At 34.2% G+C, this 18,251-nt stretch overlaps 3 protein-coding genes across 3 annotated transcripts; all 3 read right to left on the reverse strand.

Moving 5' to 3' along the window:
- Window position 1: 1 nt before the first annotated feature.
- On the reverse strand, window positions 2-5,135 carry LOC135842705 (juvenile hormone esterase-like). The gene is made up of 10 exons (XM_065360289.1): window positions 4,817-5,135; window positions 2,487-2,633; window positions 2,267-2,417; window positions 1,985-2,170; window positions 1,583-1,779; window positions 1,343-1,502; window positions 1,062-1,249; window positions 822-957; window positions 626-752; window positions 2-458 (listed from the first exon to the last, which is right to left on the reverse strand). Exons 1-10 carry the CDS (start codon window positions 4,994-4,996, stop codon window positions 302-304), a joined length of 1,629 nt encoding a protein of 542 aa, XP_065216361.1. The 5' UTR covers window positions 4,997-5,135; the 3' UTR covers window positions 2-301.
- Window positions 5,136-7,028: 1,893 nt separating this feature from the next.
- On the reverse strand, window positions 7,029-11,116 carry LOC135842699 (venom carboxylesterase-6-like). Its single transcript, XM_065360283.1, has 10 exons — window positions 10,792-11,116; window positions 10,327-10,473; window positions 10,089-10,239; window positions 9,815-10,000; window positions 9,530-9,726; window positions 9,258-9,420; window positions 8,781-8,968; window positions 8,555-8,690; window positions 8,336-8,462; window positions 7,029-8,224 (listed from the first exon to the last, which is right to left on the reverse strand). The coding sequence occupies exons 1-10, from the start codon at window positions 10,966-10,968 to the stop codon at window positions 8,053-8,055; spliced, it is 1,644 nt and encodes a 547-aa protein (XP_065216355.1). The 5' UTR covers window positions 10,969-11,116; the 3' UTR covers window positions 7,029-8,052.
- Window positions 11,117-12,149: 1,033 nt separating this feature from the next.
- LOC135842706 (juvenile hormone esterase-like) lies at window positions 12,150-16,672 on the reverse strand. Its single transcript, XM_065360290.1, has 10 exons — window positions 16,283-16,672; window positions 15,861-15,986; window positions 15,629-15,779; window positions 14,427-14,612; window positions 14,007-14,206; window positions 13,747-13,909; window positions 13,462-13,652; window positions 13,219-13,354; window positions 13,015-13,141; window positions 12,150-12,871 (listed from the first exon to the last, which is right to left on the reverse strand). Exons 1-10 carry the CDS (start codon window positions 16,463-16,465, stop codon window positions 12,706-12,708), a joined length of 1,629 nt encoding a protein of 542 aa, XP_065216362.1. The 5' UTR covers window positions 16,466-16,672; the 3' UTR covers window positions 12,150-12,705.
- Window positions 16,673-18,251: the final 1,579 nt, after the last annotated feature.

Here is an 18,251-nt window from a genome sequence, read left to right on the forward strand (position 1 = left end):
CTTCTTCTGTAAATTTTATTCGAAAATATGTACTTGACAAATTGGACACGAATGAATGAAAAAAAAATAATAATAAACAAATCATGGCATAATTAGGTATATGAGCCTAATGTAAAAAAAAAATCTAAAAGCAGGGGAAAAGAAGAGTTACAACAATGTTTCCTCTCTTCTGATGTCCAGCCATTATTCAGGCAATTTTTCATCTTCAAAACTATAAGACTGGCCAAAAAAATCACCCTTGGACCGTTAAAAAATAACTATCGAAGCGATGACGTTTTTCTGCAATGATCGTTTCCTGTTTCTACTTAGCATGTAACAATGATTCCCAAAACGTGTATCTCTTCCTTAGAAGTTGTTTCTTCATTGCTGTACCGTTGCTTTGAATATGCAAATATTCGATATCACCGTCAGAACTCGTAAACTTCCATAATTTCTCTACAGATTTCCCATTTGGGTCGCTGTAAGAAATTAAAGTAAAGTTTGATGAAAACATAGGTAGGTACCTGCCTATTTAAGTGAACCAAAAGTAGAACCAACAGCTTAAATGATTGATTAACTACACATAGGTGCATACAAAGTTATTGTCTTAAAAAATAACTCATAATGATCTAGTCTTGGTATTTACCCTGTAATTGCAAATTCAGTCCAAAATTTTATCAGTGTTTCTGATACCAGTTTATCTTGAGGGTTCTGTTTCGGTTCCAAGATTTTATTTCGGAATAATAAGGGGAGTTCGTCTCCATGCGAAACGCCTGTAAGTGAGTACGAAGTTCAAGTATACGTTTTAAAAATAGCTGCATATTTCGTAAGAATCACCATACCAAGATCTATATCCAATTTGGCATAATCTTGCCAAGAAGATGATCCCCTATGATCATAATAATACAAGTATTGTCGTTGCTGATTTGATTGAACAGCCTTTATGAAAGGATATAAGAATGTGTAATCTGTATGAATCTAGAAAAAAAGCAAACAATCAGTTTCGTAAATAGGTAACTGAACCGAATCAGAGCATAATTTAATTCTGCGAAGGGAGAAAATCATCAATCATAATTACTTACATCAACAAATTTCAACGCATTATTTCTTCCATCATTTGTGGAATTGAAGTAAAAATTAATGATTTCTTGCGCTGTATTTTCAACTCTTTCAGGATCTAGTGAAAACAGATATCCGGCTAAAAATGATTCCAGGCATTTTCTATCAACATGCATAACTTTCTCCAAAGCGCCTCCTTTCTTTACAAGGCCTATTCGTGAAAAATGTATTATTAATTACCTAGTGAATATGCTCTATTTACAAATATAGGTAAAAGTATAGTGATATGTGTATATTTACGTACTCGTCAACGCCAATGCTCCTTCCCCCGAATTAATACCAGAAATCCACGGTACAGTGGTTTGGTAAGTCGATTTACTAGGTTTTTGAGGCAAGAAAGGATTATTTTTCACACTCGATTCGACGATTGGTCTAAATATCATCTCAGTTTCGGTATTTCGAAGCTGTGTCATAACATTATAGTTGATTTTAGTGAAAATAGGTATGTACGATTACAAGAAATTATGAAAATAACAAAACTCACAGATAATCGACTTCCAAAAGTAAGAAAATCGCTCGCTGGTAAACTCTGCAGACATTTCAAGACTCGGATGGAATCGTTGCGCCAACAACCAGAAAGGACTAAAAATGCGTTGGAAGTACTTTCACCTGATCCATCAGCAGCAGCAGCCCAATCGGAAAGACCGCTGCCACTTTGCATAATCGTTTTTTGAAATAGCCCTGAAATATCGTTCTACATTTTTAAATTCGATTTATTTTTGACTTATTAACTCAGAAGCTTCTCGAATTCCATCCAACATTATTTTATTCAGTGATTACTGATTATAGTAAATAGAGAAGAGACTGTTTTTTTTTTTGCTGCAATTAGGAAATTTTTTCCCAAGAGATTCTTACTAAGGTTCGCTATATGAAGTCCTCCACGTACCTTTGCTGAGTGGAGAGAACATGTGTAAATGTACACACGCTGAGCCAGCGCTTTCTCCCATCAACGTGACCTTATCAGGGTCTCCGCCAAAATCTGCGATATTCTCTTTGACCCATTGCAACGCTAAGGCTTGGTCTTTCAGTCCAAAATTACCACTAATTACATCGTTATTCAACCCGAAAAAACCTATAAAAATAATAGCACGAGTACAATTTGTCATTCAAATTCAAAAGCACCTAGAAACTCGCTACTTGAGCGACAGAATGCCACGTATCTATCTACCTAGGGCACCCAGTCGATAATTAACTGTTACCAAGATAACATCTTTATCCATGAAGTATTCAGGATTGTATTGTCCAGAAAAACCAGTATAAAATGCTCCTCCGTGAATCCATACCATCACAGGAGCTTTACCAGAGGGCTTGAATAAATTCTAAAATACATATATCAAAGTGATCAAAATCCGGACTCTTCTTCTGGAAAAATTGTTTGGTATACGTACCTCAGGTACAAAAACATTCAAGTATAGGCAATCTTCTTGTGAATCGTTAGAAACAGAAGAAGGTGCATTTTTTGAAGGTTGTGTGCATTTTGGTGGTGATTTGGAAGCATCTCTGACATTAGACCATGATTTAGCTTTAACTGGAGCCTGTAGATTCAAAATAACAAATGAAACTAATTATTAGGCGTGCAATTTCATCACCAGTTTTGGATGAGATGTATTTAATTAATTGAAAAATACAGGAACCACTGCATAAAAACTGGTCTTGTTTATTTTACAAATAAGTAGGTAGGTACTTTAAGATATAGGTAAATTTTTCTTTCCTATTTGAGATTCACTCCCTCACTTACATTGAGAGACTCGAGTTTTAGCCCAGTCAAATAGCAGCAAAAAATAGGCGAACCCAAACATTATTGCGATCAAAGATTTTTTTGGTGAATATTGTGTAGGGTGAGTCCTCGCCCCTACCCCACGAGCTAACCCCCCCCCCCACAGTGCATCAAAGCCCCCCAAAATCAGTTTTTTGTCAAAAACTTCTGAAATATCAACTTTTGAGTAAAATGAGCTGAGTGATAATTTCATCTCCTCTCCTGAGTCAAACTTGGGGGGATGGGATCCTTTTAAGAGCTAGTGTTGACCTCTGGAGTGGGGTGGGTCAAAGTTGAAAATTACTAAAAGGCCATTTTTTTTGAGGGGTATAATATGACCCCAAATGGGTGAAAAGGGTCAAAAATCATATCATTGGTCAGTACCCCCATTGTGATCAGAATATCTAAATTTCAGCTTCCTAGAACATCCACAATCCTTTTAAAGGTGGAAAACCCAAAAACAGGTGCAAAATAAGGGGGTTTCGAACTTAAATTTGCCTCAAATGAGGTGGGGATGACCCAGGAAGCTGAAATTTGAATATTTTGATCGCAATGGGGGTACTGACCAATGGTATGATTTTTGACTATTTTCTCCCATTTGGGGTCATATTATGCCCCTCCAAAAAATTGACCTTCTGGTAATTTTCAACTTTAACCCTCTCCACTCCAGAGGTCAACTTTAGCTCTTATAAGGATTCCGTTCCCCAAGTTTGATTCAATTTAATCAATTAGAACAAGTTCCAAGTCCCAAGTATTCATAAAATGTAAAAATATTAAAATTACGTCACTTTGAGGTGTCGTAGCACCACCCTCCTTGGGGCAAGGGAGTTGGTTGACAGCTCATTTGATAGGTATTGGGGAGGAGATGAAATTATCACTCAGCTCATTTTGCTCAAAAGTTGATATTTCAGAAGTTTTTGTCAAAAAACTGATTTGTGGGGGGGCTTTGATGCACTGTGGGGGGGTAGCTCGTGGGGTAGTGGCAGGGACTTTTAGTATGTTGTTCAGCACACCACCCTACACAATATTCACCAAAAAAAAAAAACCTTTGATCGCGCAATTATGTTTGGGTCAAATTGCATTTTGACTGGGCTATTTCCTTTCAATTAAGCACAACTGGCTTCTTCTGTTCTGAACAGGGCTTCAAACCCGTACCCGTACCCGTACCCGAATACCCGAATACCCGAACAAAAATCCATAAATTTCTGTACCCGAACCCGTACCCGTACCCGAAAAAATAAAACAAGGAATACCTGTACCCGAACCCGTACCCGATTAAACTATTTTGAACCCGAATACCCGATAGATCGGGTATTTTTTCAGGTATTTCATCAAAATTGTATCAAAAATGTTGAAAATTGAAGAAAATCCCATACCCGTACCCGATACCCGTACCCGAAAAATTTTCTGTACCCGTACCCGATACCCGTACCCGATACCCGTACCCGAAAACGTTCGGGTTTGAAGCCCTGGTTCTGAATCATTTACTCCCCTTATCCTATACTTACTCCAAACGACTTCAATGAATTATTGTTTTTTTTTTTTTTTCAAAACCTAGTAAAGATCTGAAAGCCCTTACTTTTTTCTAGATCGTTACTTGATTTTGAAAAAATAATAATATACCTATTGAAGGCATTCTCAAGCAGTAGGTACCTATACCTCAACTGATAAAGCAACCAAATACAGTACCAAAATTTGAAATTGAGCGAAGTAAGTATTGGTAGATAATGCAAAAAAAATGCTCTAATAAATCGAGCTCATTTTACTAGAACTTTTAGGGATTACGGAAATTATTAGAAAATTCTCCAAAGCTCTTACGCATACTAAGAAAAACATACTTGAATAACCCCTTAAGCAATGAAATCCTAGTACTGGTAATCACTTCTATATCGACCCTGAAACGTAATTAGCTGATTCGTAAGCTCGAATACAATGCAGAAATGAAGGTCAATTTATGCTTACCTTGAGTCTCAACTGTCCTACAGGAGGTTCTGCGTAAGGAATACTGTAAAATTGATGAAACGAACGGCCATTTTTCGACTTCCCAATGGTACCATTTATCTCTCCATTTTTCAATTTTAATAATTCGCAACTTATACCAGTAATTAAAATTACAAACAACGTGCACAAAACTACTTTCATTTTTAGACCAGTGTGTGTACTATAATTTATAAAAAACTACTGATAGCCAATATTCGTTCAAAAATATATTCATTAAACATGACTGTGAAAATACATCACTCCTCGCTCCGATTGCGAACTTTGCACTAAACCGGTTGCATTAATTTTTTTATGATTAGGTAGGTAGGTATCACACGAGAATTTGAAAACGCAGATTTCGAAGCTTACATAATATGAAGAATGAAATCAACACACACAAAATTGCATTTGTTAAATTTTAGATTTGCCCATCACGTTTGAAAACTCATTAGGTAATTGTCAACTTTGTATCAAATCATGTGAAGTACTTATTCATTTTTTTTATACCTATCATAATCATTATTATGAGACTTTATAGACTAATTAGCACATGAATGGAATTGCAAAAAATGAAATCAGAGGGGGTCTGTCTGCTATAAAGGTTATCAAAACTTCAGATATTATGCAGACTAAGACGTAAACTTTGATAACTGTAGATATTGTAATCTATACTATACAGCTGCAAGAAAAATAAATACCCAAAAAATACCCAAAAAATACCCGAAAAATACTCGAAAAATTGGAAAAAAATTCCCAGCCCGATCTATGGCACCTAGAGAGCTAATTTTTTTTTTAATCGACAGCTTAACTTCTCTAGAATACAGGAAAAATACGCGAGGGCAAAAATTTTGGAATTAAAGGGCCCAAATTTTGAGTTGGAGTGGGCTGTTTTTGCCGTTTTTTCGATTATTCTCAAATATATCAAGAACGAAAAAAGCTAGGAAGGTTGTTAATATCTCATTTTAAAGAGCATTAAAATCTGAACATTTCCCTCGATTACATTACCCGTCCAGGGTTTTTAGTTTTTGAGCTATTTTGAATCCAAATTTGAATTCAATTGAATTAAATTATCTCGAAAACTAAAAATGCTAGATGGGTACTGTCAACGAGGGAAATGTTCGAAAATTCATGCTCATTATAATGGCGAAGACAGATTAGCAAAAAGTTTCTTAGATCGTGCGATTTTGATCGTTTTTTATGGCCTCTTAAAAGAAAAAACCGTTGAGACGATGCGTGTACTTATACACCCACACAAGCATAGGTACACACAACCACCAACGTAAATGTACCCGACAACGCATCGCTATTCCAGACAGGATCACGCGACATGCGCGCGCATAAAAATCTCCCACTCCTCCAACAACGGAATTTTTACAATGCGAGGATGATTTTTGCAAATCGAAATCGAATCGATGGACGATGAAGCGTAAAATTTGTCAACAGATATTATTGTTAATGTTAATCCGTCTGTCTTCGGTGCTTTGTTTTTGCGTCTATCATCCATCATTTTTTTATAAGGTAATTCAAATCGTCTGTCTGACTGTCCATTTTAAGTACCTAAAATTTTTAAAAATTGATACTTGAAAATTCATTAAAAGTATTGGAGGTTGAAAAAAATTGTTCAGAGTGCTGAAAGTCGTTGAAAGTGGTGTAAAAATGAATGAAATGATTCCACAATGGCGTTTCAAACCCCAAGTTCTTAAGGAAAGGTACTTGGGGGCAAACCTCTTCTGAGAGTGAGTGAAGGGGGGTTTGGGGGCGCAGCCCCCAAAAGCGAGTTCCGAGGGCGAAGCCCGAGGAACGAGTATGGGGGTTGGGCCGCGAAGCGGCCAGGGGGCGTAGCCCCCTAGTACTCTAATACACATCTAGACATTACCTATATTTTTCGTGTAAATTTTTTAAAATTCGTCCAATTAGGCAGGTACTTTTTTTTTGTTGGCGAAATTCAAAACTTTTATTTCACAGACCTTCGAAATTAAAACGACAATGACGGATTTTGGAGATAATGAGTCTACCCTAAGGAATGTGACCCCCATATGTAGGTAACTCATATTTTAGGTATATTTCAAAAAAGTGGAATGAGCGTATTTTTTGTACAATCACCAATTCATTTATAATTAATGCAATGAAGAAACGAAGTGTTTGATTAGGAATATGACCCTTAATTTTGCAGGTTCATTAAAAACAAAAATGATAAGGAAGTAAATGATTCACTTTATTTTCAAGTTATACTTACTTATTGGTACCTAAGTACATAGGTAGGTACTTATTTGCGTGTAAGAGTAGATAAGCAGTTATTTTACATTATTGGTTTTTGAAACAAATAGGTAGGTACCTAGGTATTACTCGTATAGGTAAATAAATTACGAGTCCATGAAAACATTTTGATTTTTTTTTGCGTATCCAGGTATTGATACGGAATCTCCAACAGGGGCGGCAACTTGGATTTTCCCCGAATGTCGCAAAGTATTAATAACAATGAGTGAGATGGGGGTTGAGCGGAAAGGGTGGGGGAGGGGAGTAAATTCAAAATATGTCATTATTTCCCCAAAAAATCGACACTTTTATCTATTTCATTAGGTACATAATAAAATAAATAAAAGTGTCGATTTTTTGGGGAAATAATAACACATTTTGAATTTACCCCCCTCCTCCCATCCTGTTCACTCAACCCCCTATCTCACTCATTATTATTGAAACTTTGCGGCGTGCGGGTAAATCTAAGATGCCTCAAATATTTCTGAAATTCTACGGCTTTCACATGTTTCAGATTATGATGAAAAAAGTAAAAAATCATGTTCTACATTTTTAAATATCAGTTTCATTGAAATTCCTATAGATGATTATCCACCTATTTCACTTCCGGGAAATGATTGGATTTGATCGGATCTGAAGAGATTTAATCCGATCAATTCTGATTTGACCACATCTGATGGTAATTCTGATTAGATTTGGTGAAATCTGTTGAGTCAAATTCGATTTAAGCTACTCGTATGTCCAGGTTTGACCATATCTAATCATTTTCCGTTGTGTTCTTTTTCGATTGTATTATAAGTAGCAATTTGGCAAAAAAAAAAAATCATTATCGAAATCCTGCTGGACCTGCTAAAATTGCGATTCTTTGGGTCAGACACGGGCAACTGTAAACTAAATTCCTAGAGGCTCTAAACAATATTTCAAACATTTATGGAGATATGTAGTACTGAATTCCAGGAATTCTATTTTATTCTTTCGTTTAATTCCGCTTTCAAGGATTCCCAAAAATCGTATCTCTCTTTCAGAAGATTTTTTTCCATTATTGTACTGTTGCTTTTGATATGCAAATATTCGATAACACCTTCGGAACTGGTGGGCTTCCATACCTTTTCTTCAGATTCTCCGTTAGGATCGCTGTAATTAGTAAATAATCAGTTGTTGGTAAGTTTCTTATTGAAGTAAATCAAAAGTAGGTTTTCAAATTTTAACAATGGGAAAACATAATTCTCTTAAGTATTTACTTACCCAGTTCTGGAAAATTCAGTCCAAAATTTTATCAAGGTTTCTGATACCACACAATCTCCTGGAGTCCATTTTTCTTCTAAATTTTTTCTACGGAATAATATGGGGATCTCGTCGGCATGTGCAACACCTAGATAGGTAAAGTTCGGGTGATATTTCATGATGCTTAAATACTCTTGGGGTTTTTAAAAATAGGTGCATATGTCGTAAGAATCCCCTTACCAAGATCTATATCCAATTTGACGTAATCTTGCCATGAAAATGATCCCCTATGATCGTAATAATACACGTATTGTTGTTCCCCATTCGATTGAACTGCCTTCACAAAAGGATAAAAAAAGGCATAATCTGTAAAAATCTGAAACGGAAAAAATAAATAAATAAACGAAGGAACAATTATTTAGATGATCCAAGCATAACTTGAAAATCTGTGTTAAATAAAAATTACATCAACAAATTTCAGCGCCTTGTTTGTTTCAGCATCTTGGGAACTGAAGTAAAAGTTGATGATTTTTTGGGCAGCATATTCAATGTTTTCGGGAGCTAGAGAGAAAAGATATCGCCCCAAAAAAGGAGCGAGGGATTTTGTCTCCACTTTCGTAACATTCTCCAATAACCCTCCTTTCTTTACAAGACCTATTCGTGAAAAATACCAGTGTCATTTTAAAGGAGATACGAAGTAATGCAAGTGAATTTATACGTATGTATAACGTCTTTGAAATTTTATTGGAAAATACTTGGGGCGATTTCGAACCGTGTCTCAGAATCACACCTTTCGATTCGGATGATTCCCAGTGCGATTCCGGAATCCGATGAAGAGTCGAATCGTTCTCGGTTCCGATTCCTTGGATTATACAGGAATCGAATCGAAAGAATCTGATTCCGGAGCTTTCGGAATCGCCCCAAGTTTAATTCTGATACGTACTCATCAATGCCATCGCTCCTTCACCGGAATTTATTCCCGTAATCCAAGGTACATTGCTCTGGTACGTCGATTTATCAATTTTTCGAGGCAAAAAAGATTGATTCTTGACATTCGATTCGATTATGGGTTTAAATAATACTCCGTATTCAGTGGCATATCGAGGCTGAAACAACGTAGGTGACATTATAATTATTGGCTGAGGTGAGCACAAAATACTATATATTAATAGGTAAAAATTCAGTTGTAAAAAATGATATATCAAACTAACGTACCACTGATTTACTTCTCAAAGTGAGGAAATCGTCCACTGGCAAATGCTGCAGACATTTTAAAATCCTAACAGAATCATTTCGCCAGCATCCAGAAACGACTAAAAATGTGATTGAAAGGCTTTCCCCAAATCCACTATCGGAAACAGCCCAATCAGAAAAAGCACTGCCACTTTGCAGAATCACTTTTTGAAATAGTCCTGGAAAATCGTATCACGTATATAAAGTCGACTCATTTTCATAATTATAATTTTTCTTCGTCTCTTTTAAAAATTCCAAATGGTCTACCTTTGCTGAGAGGAGAGAACATGTGTAAATGTACAGAAGCCGAACCAGCACTTTCTCCCATCAATGTGACTTTATCAGGATCACCCCCAAATACCGCGATATTTTCTCTGATCCATTGCAACGCTAGTGCTTGATCTTTTAGTCCGAAATTACCGCTAATTACATCGTCATTCAGTCCCAAGAAGCCTGTAAAAATTATAATAATGGACAAGATTTACTTATATGTACATCACATATTCAAGCATAGAAGTATTGATGTCCTCAGACAACCTACCTAAGACTCCCAGACGATAATTAACTGTAACAAAGATTACATTTTTATCCATAAAATATTCAGGATTGTAATCACTCGAGACACCAATTTGATAAGATCCTCCATGAATCCACACCATAACTGCAGCTTTACCGGAGGGTTTGAATAAATCCTAAAAATAATATCAAGTGGTCAGTATCTTTGTCATTATTCCTTTGGAAAAAATCTATCGATTATGTGGTCATAGATAAGTACTCACACTTGGTACAAAAACATTCAAGTAAAGGCAGTCTTCTTTCATTTCGCCAGAACCACGAGGAGTTATGAATGATGGTGGTTGGATGCATCTCGGAGGTAATTTGGAACCATCTCTGATTTCAGACCATGATTTAGCCGCGATTGGAGCCTGTAGATGGAAAAAAGTTTCCATTAGATCAATGAAAAAAATTGCTCAGCAATTTCATCGTTAAAGTAATCAATTTTTGATACCAGCCTAAACAAAAATATAAAAATTACCTATTCTTGCTTTTTAAAGATTTTTTATTCTATTTTTACCCAGTTCCTTCAATATTAAAATATCCCTGTGCTTTTTTGAAAAATATTCAGCAATTGAATTGGCACCTACATTATGTGTAGGTAAACTTCCCCTACCTTGAAGAACTTCGAAAAAACAGTATCGAGTAAATACGTATATAGGTAGGTCTAGGTATCCACATTAATTTACCTTAAATCTTAACTCTCCTACTGGTGGCTCAGCGTAAGGAATGCTGTAAAACTGATGAAATGAACGGCCATTTTTCGACTTTCCAACAGTTCCATTAATCGTTCCACTTCTCAGCGTCAACAGTTCGCACCATGTACAAGTAATTAACGAAAACAACACGCAAAAAACCACATTCATTTTTGCACATGTCTAACACAATGTGGAAAAACAACTTGTAATTTTCTTCTTGAATCAGTTATATCATTTTTACATATTCCATCACGACTATCATATGAGAGTATGCAAAATAACGAAGTGTCACTAAAAACAAGATCGTATACAAACATATTATATTCTTCAAGTAAACTTTTTCATGTTTTATATCTATCTCATTGTAATTGGCACAATGAAGTCTTATCTAGGTAATTAAGTAACGATGCAAAAATCTCCGACGTTCAATTTTTCTCGTTAATTAATCAAAAAGTTGATAACTAAATGGCAGGTCCGTTTGTTTATTTTCAGACCATACTAATTAGCGAGTATTTTGTGAAAAATCATAATAGGTATCTAGCTAAGTACCTATTTTACTCATAGTCTAATCTCTCTTTGGTTAATACCTAGCTACCCACCTATCTTTTCTTCAGTAAATAGCATTTCCATTCCATATTATTTTTCAGTCAAGTTGGTGAGTAGGAGTACCTTCTTACCTATCCACCTACGCTTAAAAATTGAAAATACGTAAGTGTATTGAAAAATTAAAATTTCGCAGTTTAACTATTACTTTAATTGGAGAAACATTTTTGATTTTTATAAATTCTTTTCAACCATTTTCATTTTTTTCCTTTTGAATTTCTTTGAATTTCCTTTTTTTTCAAGGTTTGTAATTTTTCAACAGTATTTTGACCTTTAAAAAATTACCTACTATCGAGAAACTTGTTTTGATCACTTTTGAAAAATTTCAAAATACTTTTTCAAAAATGTACAAAAAAAGTTTTGATGGAATTTTTTTTTGAGAAATTTTGGCCCATTTTGATTCGTTGCAGAACTGAGTTTTGATTTTTCAATAATTATCAAAATTATGAACTAATTTTGGGCTCAAAATTCTTCAAAAATGTTCAAAAACATGTCCGTTGTGATATTTGAGTTTTTTGATCAAGTTGTTACCCATTTCAATACGTCACATGACATTTAATTAAAAATTGAAAACATTGAGTTTTAATTTAAGGCTTAACATTTTTTTAGAAAGGCTCAAAATTTTTGAAATGAAAATTCTTGATTTTTTGGGTGAAATTTTAATCCATTTTTAGTCGTTGCGTGACATCTTTTTCAAAAATTTCAAAAATCATGACTCAATTTTGGGTCTTAACAAAAAACGTAGGTAGGTGTAGGTACTACTTCATTGATATATAATTCAACGTTACATTCTTAATTTAAACATTTTTAAGTTGTAACTATAATATTAATTAGTAATTACTTATCATGTAAAAAATGAAAATTTTTCCCCTGAGTAAAAAGTGGCCAAGTGAGTATGAAGGTCCCAGAACAGAATTTCAATCTAGATTCTAGAGCACACCCGAAGATTCTAATTTTCTTCAAGAATTTTTGAAATTCTATCGAAAGACTTGTGAACCACATAGATACTTTGGTGATTGCTAAAAATTTGGTTTGTAAGACATGATTCAACATTTCACTAATGAGCAAAACTTCGCAAGCTCAGTCAAATAATCATGTTTGAGCCTGAAGTGGGTGCCTAGCTAAAATGCCACGGAAGAATGAATTTTTTCAATTTTTTAATAGGACAACTCGGAAGGTAAATGTAAACCAAAATTTTTAGATGCCTAAATCAATTTCTCTGTTTTCAGCAAAATAATTGAAAATTTACAAATTCTATCGAAACCTCATAAAGAGTTTAGAATAATTTCGTATCTCAAAAAATTATTTCCTGTCTTTGACATGGAACAATGATTCCCAAAATTCATATCTCTCCTTGAAAAGATTTTTCTCCATCGTTGTACCATTGCTTTTGATATGCAGATAATCGAGATCACCCTTGAATTTTGCAGTTTTCCATAATTTCTCTTCAGATTTCCCATTTGGATCGCTGTAATGAGCATCGACGAAAACGTGTTTTAATAAAAATAGACTGTCCATTAAAGTAATTAAACCAAAAGTACTGTGAGCATTTAGTTTCAACGTTGACGTTGGTTCAAAAAATCATTTCAGTGATCTAAATTTCATATTTACCCGGTAATCGCAAATTCAGTCCAAAACTTTATCAACGTTTCTGATACCAGTTTATCTTGAGAGGTCCATTTAGCTTCCGCATCTTTATTGCGGAATTGTAGAAAGAGCTCGTCGCCATGTGAAACGCCTATGTATAAAATTTACATCTATAATGCATCGTATCTTATGGTTTTCATAGATTCTCTAAAGGCACACTATACTTACCGAGATCTATATCCAACTTCGCAAAATCCTGCTTTGAAGACGATCCTCTATGATCATAAAAGTACACGAATTGTTGAGCATGAGTCGATTGAATAGTTTTTATGAGAGGATGTAAGAATGCATAATCTGTGTAAATCTGCAGAAAAAAAATTAACAACTCGAATTAGGTACTTATATACGTTTAATGGCTGAGTTTAATCAGACCTTAAAGACCTAAAATGTAAGAAAACAAAAAATAATTACATCAACGAATTTTAACTTCTTATTTATTGATCCAGTATCCTTAGAACTGAAGTAAAAGTCGATAATTTTTTGGGCCACAGTTTCTACATTTTCAAGATTGAAGGAGTAAAGGTACCCTCCTAAAAATGGTATGAGAGAGTTTGCACTAACGTTTTCAACATTCTCCAGAAGTCCTCCTTTCATTACCAGTTCTGTTTGTAAAAAATATTGTAGGTTATTAATTGGAAACTTTTTTTACTCATGTTGCGAAAAATATGAATAGGTAATTTTATTCAAAATATGTACTCATTAATGACAATGCTCCTTCTCCAGAATTTATGCCTGTAATCCAAGGTACTTTGGTTTGATACGTCGATTTATCTGGTTTTTTCGGCAAGAAAGGTTGATTCTTCACGTTCGACTCAACTGTAGGTTTGAATATCACACCGACTCCAGTAAAATCTCGAGTCTAAGACATACAATTCTGGTTAAAATACAGACTCATCTCTTCCTTGCAGTAAAGATCTATTGCCAAAATATGATAAACTACTTGCTATACAACGTACGTATAATCTACTTGATGACAGAGAGAGGAAATCGTTCGCTGGTAATTTCTGCAGGCATTTTAAAACTTTCGCGGAATCATTCCGGTAACAACCGGAAACGATTAAAAATGAGTTTGAAACTGCTTCGCCGGATCCTGCATCGTACACAGCCCAATCAGCCAAAGCACTGCCACTTTGCATGATTGCTTTTTGAAATAGTCCTGGAAAAATCATTCTGCTTAAAGTCTAAAGTCCCATTATTAACCTCATCAACAGTCTCTGATGTTGAGAGCACTCCTCTTGAAAGCCTTTTTTCTCTGCTGTTTTCGCTTATTTAACTTAGGTAGGTATGATAAACGAAAACGAATTTGACTTTTTAATTTTTAGTAAAAAAAAAAAAATAAAAAAATACAAACATCTTTATTTTGCACCTCTACCAACCTTTACTAAGCGGAGAAAACATGTGCAGGTGTACACAAGCAGAACCAGCACTTTCTCCCATCAATGTAACTTGATCAGGATCGCCACCAAAAGCTGCAATATTCTCTTTGACCCATCGTAATGCAAGGGCTTGATCTTTTAATCCAAAATTACCGCTAATCACACCATTATTCAACCCAAAGAAACCTGTATAAATCAAAACATGAGCAAGGTTTTGTCTAAATACGTACAAAATTATTCCGCGTATACGGATGAATCCGGAGTCACCTGGTTAAATTCAAATGTAAATAGTACTCGAGGAGACGAACAAAAAACGTTATTATGATGAGTTGCCTATCTTGTAAAATGAAGGGGCTACGTGCTCCGCAAAACCGGAAATTTACCAATTTTGAAAAATTCATCAAAAATAAGAAAATGTTTGAATCATTTAAATGATGCCACTAACCCATAATACTCGAGTGGACGAACAAAACATGTTATTATGGCCAATTGCCTATCTTCAAAATTGAAGGGGCAAACCTGATTCAAAATTTCCAAATTTCAAGTGCCCAAATTTGAGTTTTGAAACTGTGCTTGCCTCTTCAATTTTGGAGATAGGCAATTGGTCTTGGTAACATTTTTTGTTCATCCGCTCAAGTACTATGGGCTATTAGCATTATTTAAATGATACAAACATTTTCTTACTGTCTGCAAATTGAAGAAATTACCCCATTTTTGAACTAAAATTTACCGGTTTCGAATAATTCTTCTGAAATAAGAAAATGTTTGAATCATTCAAATGACTCCCCTAACCCACAGTACTCGAAAGGACGAACAAAAAATGTTATCATGACCAATTGCCTATCTTCAAAATTGAAGAGGCAAGCACAGTTTCAAAACTCAAATTTGGGCACTCGAAATTTGGAAATTTTGAATCAGGTTTGCCCCTTCATTTTTGAAGATAGACAATTGGCCATAATAACATGTTTTGTTCGTCCACTCGAGTAAGTACTATGGGTTATTGGCATCATTTGAATGATTCAAACATTTTCTTATTTTTGATGAATTTTTCAAAATTGGTAAATTTCCGGTTTTGCGGAGCACGTAGCCCCTTCATTTTACAAGATAGGCAACTTATCATAATAACGTTTTTTGTTTGTCTCCTCGAGTACTATCTACAGTTAAATTTAACCAGACGACTCCGGATTCATCCTGATGCCTACCTAATGCTCCCAGTCGATAATTAAACGTTACAAGGATGACATCTTTGTCCATAAAATATTCAGGATTGTATTCTCTTGTCGAACCGATCTGAAATGCTCCTCCGTAAATCCATACCATTACAGGAGCTTTACCAGAAGGCTTGAATAAATTCTAAAATAATTCCAATGCCATGATTAAGTATAGGATCGTGATCGTTCCATTGGAAAGAGTATATATCGGCAGTGTACTTACAGTTGGTACAAAAACATTCAAGTAAAGGCAATCTTCTTGTGTGTCGGAAGCTAAAGGTTGGATACATCTTGGAGACAATTTAGAAGCATCTTTAACGCCGGACCATGATTTAGCTGCAACGGGAGCCTACGTAAAGAAAAAACTTATCTGTTGAGTAATGGAAAGAGATCATTTTATGATTTTTTTTCGCTACCTATAACGCTTGACAAGGTTAATTTTATTAAAGTTTCTCCTCAACTAGTTTTGAAAAACGAATTTCTCGTTAAAAATCTGTTCAAATTTATCGATAGTCTAATTTTATGGACATCCGTTATGTCATTTTAATTGAAAAATCTTCAGCTATAAAACTGAAAAACTTAGTGGTTCAACATGCACGATTTCGAAAATTTATATCATTTGCAGACACACAAAAATCGATTTACCTTGAGTCTCAATTCTCCGATGGGGGGTTCTGCGTAAGGAATACTATAAAACTGATGAAACGAACGTCCATTTTTTGACTCTCCAATTGTACCATTGATCATTCCATTTTTTAATTTTAATAATTCGCAACTTATATCAGAAATAATTGAGGTTAAAAACAAAACGCACCAAAACACTTTCATTTTTATATCTACTATACCTGTCTACTACTGTAGTTTAGAATAAACAACTGATTGTAAACTCGTTCAAAAATATGTCTATTAAATACTATGAAGATACATAATTCCTCACTCTGATATGCAAAACTAGTATTAAACCGGTTACATTAATTTTTTTATGAATTGTTAGGTAGGTATCACACGAGAGTACGAGAATGCATCTCGAAAAAACCACAAAAATGAAATCAATGCTAATGATAACCTACGTAGACCTACCATAAAATTTATCGACATCGTTAATCTATATATATTAAAAGAATCTTGAAAAATGTTGTTCCAGTCGGCGAGCCTCTCCCACTGGACCGATTTCGCTAATTTTTTTTTTAAATGTTCCTCATGACGCGTAGATATGTCATCAAACATTTAGAATTCAAAATTTTTTAGTTTTAGCCCCAAAAAATTAAAAATGCACAATTTTGGACAATTGTAACTTTAAGCTTTCATTTCGCGGCCGAATATTTTTCATTTGCTAGGCATTTTTCTTATCATCAAAATTCAAAATACAACAAAACATCCAGCTTATACTTTGCAGCCAACCATTTCTCCTTCTAACTACTCATTTGGTTTGAAAATCTCATGATTTTTGATTTTGAAGAAGTGAGGAAATCTGAATAAAATGAAACAAAGGAAAAAGATAGCAATTGAGAATGAGAGTAAATGTACTTCTAAGTACATATATAGGTAAATAAATTGAGAAAGTAAGTAAACCAGAAAAAAAAAACAGAAAGAATGAAGAAAATTAATATGGACATTTGAAAAAATTTAAAACGAAAATAAAAAGTAAGGTAAAAGTCATGAAACAAAGAATGAAAAGTAATGGAAAACAAATGCATAAGGAAGAAACAAATTAATGAATTAAACAAAATCTAAATTGAAACCGCATCAATCTTGAAAAAACTGAATGAAAATGGAAAGAAATCAGATCAATTGTAAGAAAAGAAAATGTAAAACCAAAAACGTAGTTAACTTTTTATAAACAAACTCAATCGTTGAAAAACAAAAAAAGAAATGAAGGAAATTTAAATATTTGAAAATTAAAATGAAAGCTGAGAAAAAAATGCCCCCCCTCAAAAAAAATGTATTGAAGTGAGATAAAACAAATATGGTTGAAATAGGAATAAAAATGAATTCATGATGAACAAATGAAAAAATGAACAAAAAATAAAACAATAAAAAAATGATAACAGAAAAGTTATGGGAATTTGATAAATCCAATAAAAAATGAGATATATGAAAATGGAATGAAGAAGAATAAATGTTAAAAATTGAGGAATAAAAACAAGAAAAAATGATGATGATGATGAATATAAAAACAATTGGAGAAAAAAATTGAAGGATATCAAAACAAAAAAAAAACTAAAATTGATTGAAAAACTGACATCAAGAAAAAGTACAAAAATAAAACTGAAGACAAAAAATTGAAAGTAAAACATGAAAAAAAGAAAAAATTATAATAATAAATGTGAATTTAAATAAAGAAAATTGAATGACATCTAAATAAAGAAAAACTGAAATTGAATTGAAAACTGAAACTAAAAATGGAAACCTTGAGATGAAGGATTTTTTACATTGGAGAAAACCACTTCATCAACAATTTTGAACTTACAGGGGAAATATTTTCAACTTTTTTGTGGGGGAGGGGCGCGAGCCGAGGTTGGGGCTGCGGAGCAGCCCAGGGGGCGGACACCCTAGTATTAATTGATGATGAACTTGGGGCATTGTACCTACTTAGTTCTAAATATCTGTAGGT

The sequence above is a fragment of the Planococcus citri genome, chromosome 4, assembly GCF_950023065.1.
Source record: "Planococcus citri chromosome 4, ihPlaCitr1.1, whole genome shotgun sequence".
Taxonomy (NCBI): domain Eukaryota; kingdom Metazoa; phylum Arthropoda; class Insecta; order Hemiptera; family Pseudococcidae; genus Planococcus; species Planococcus citri.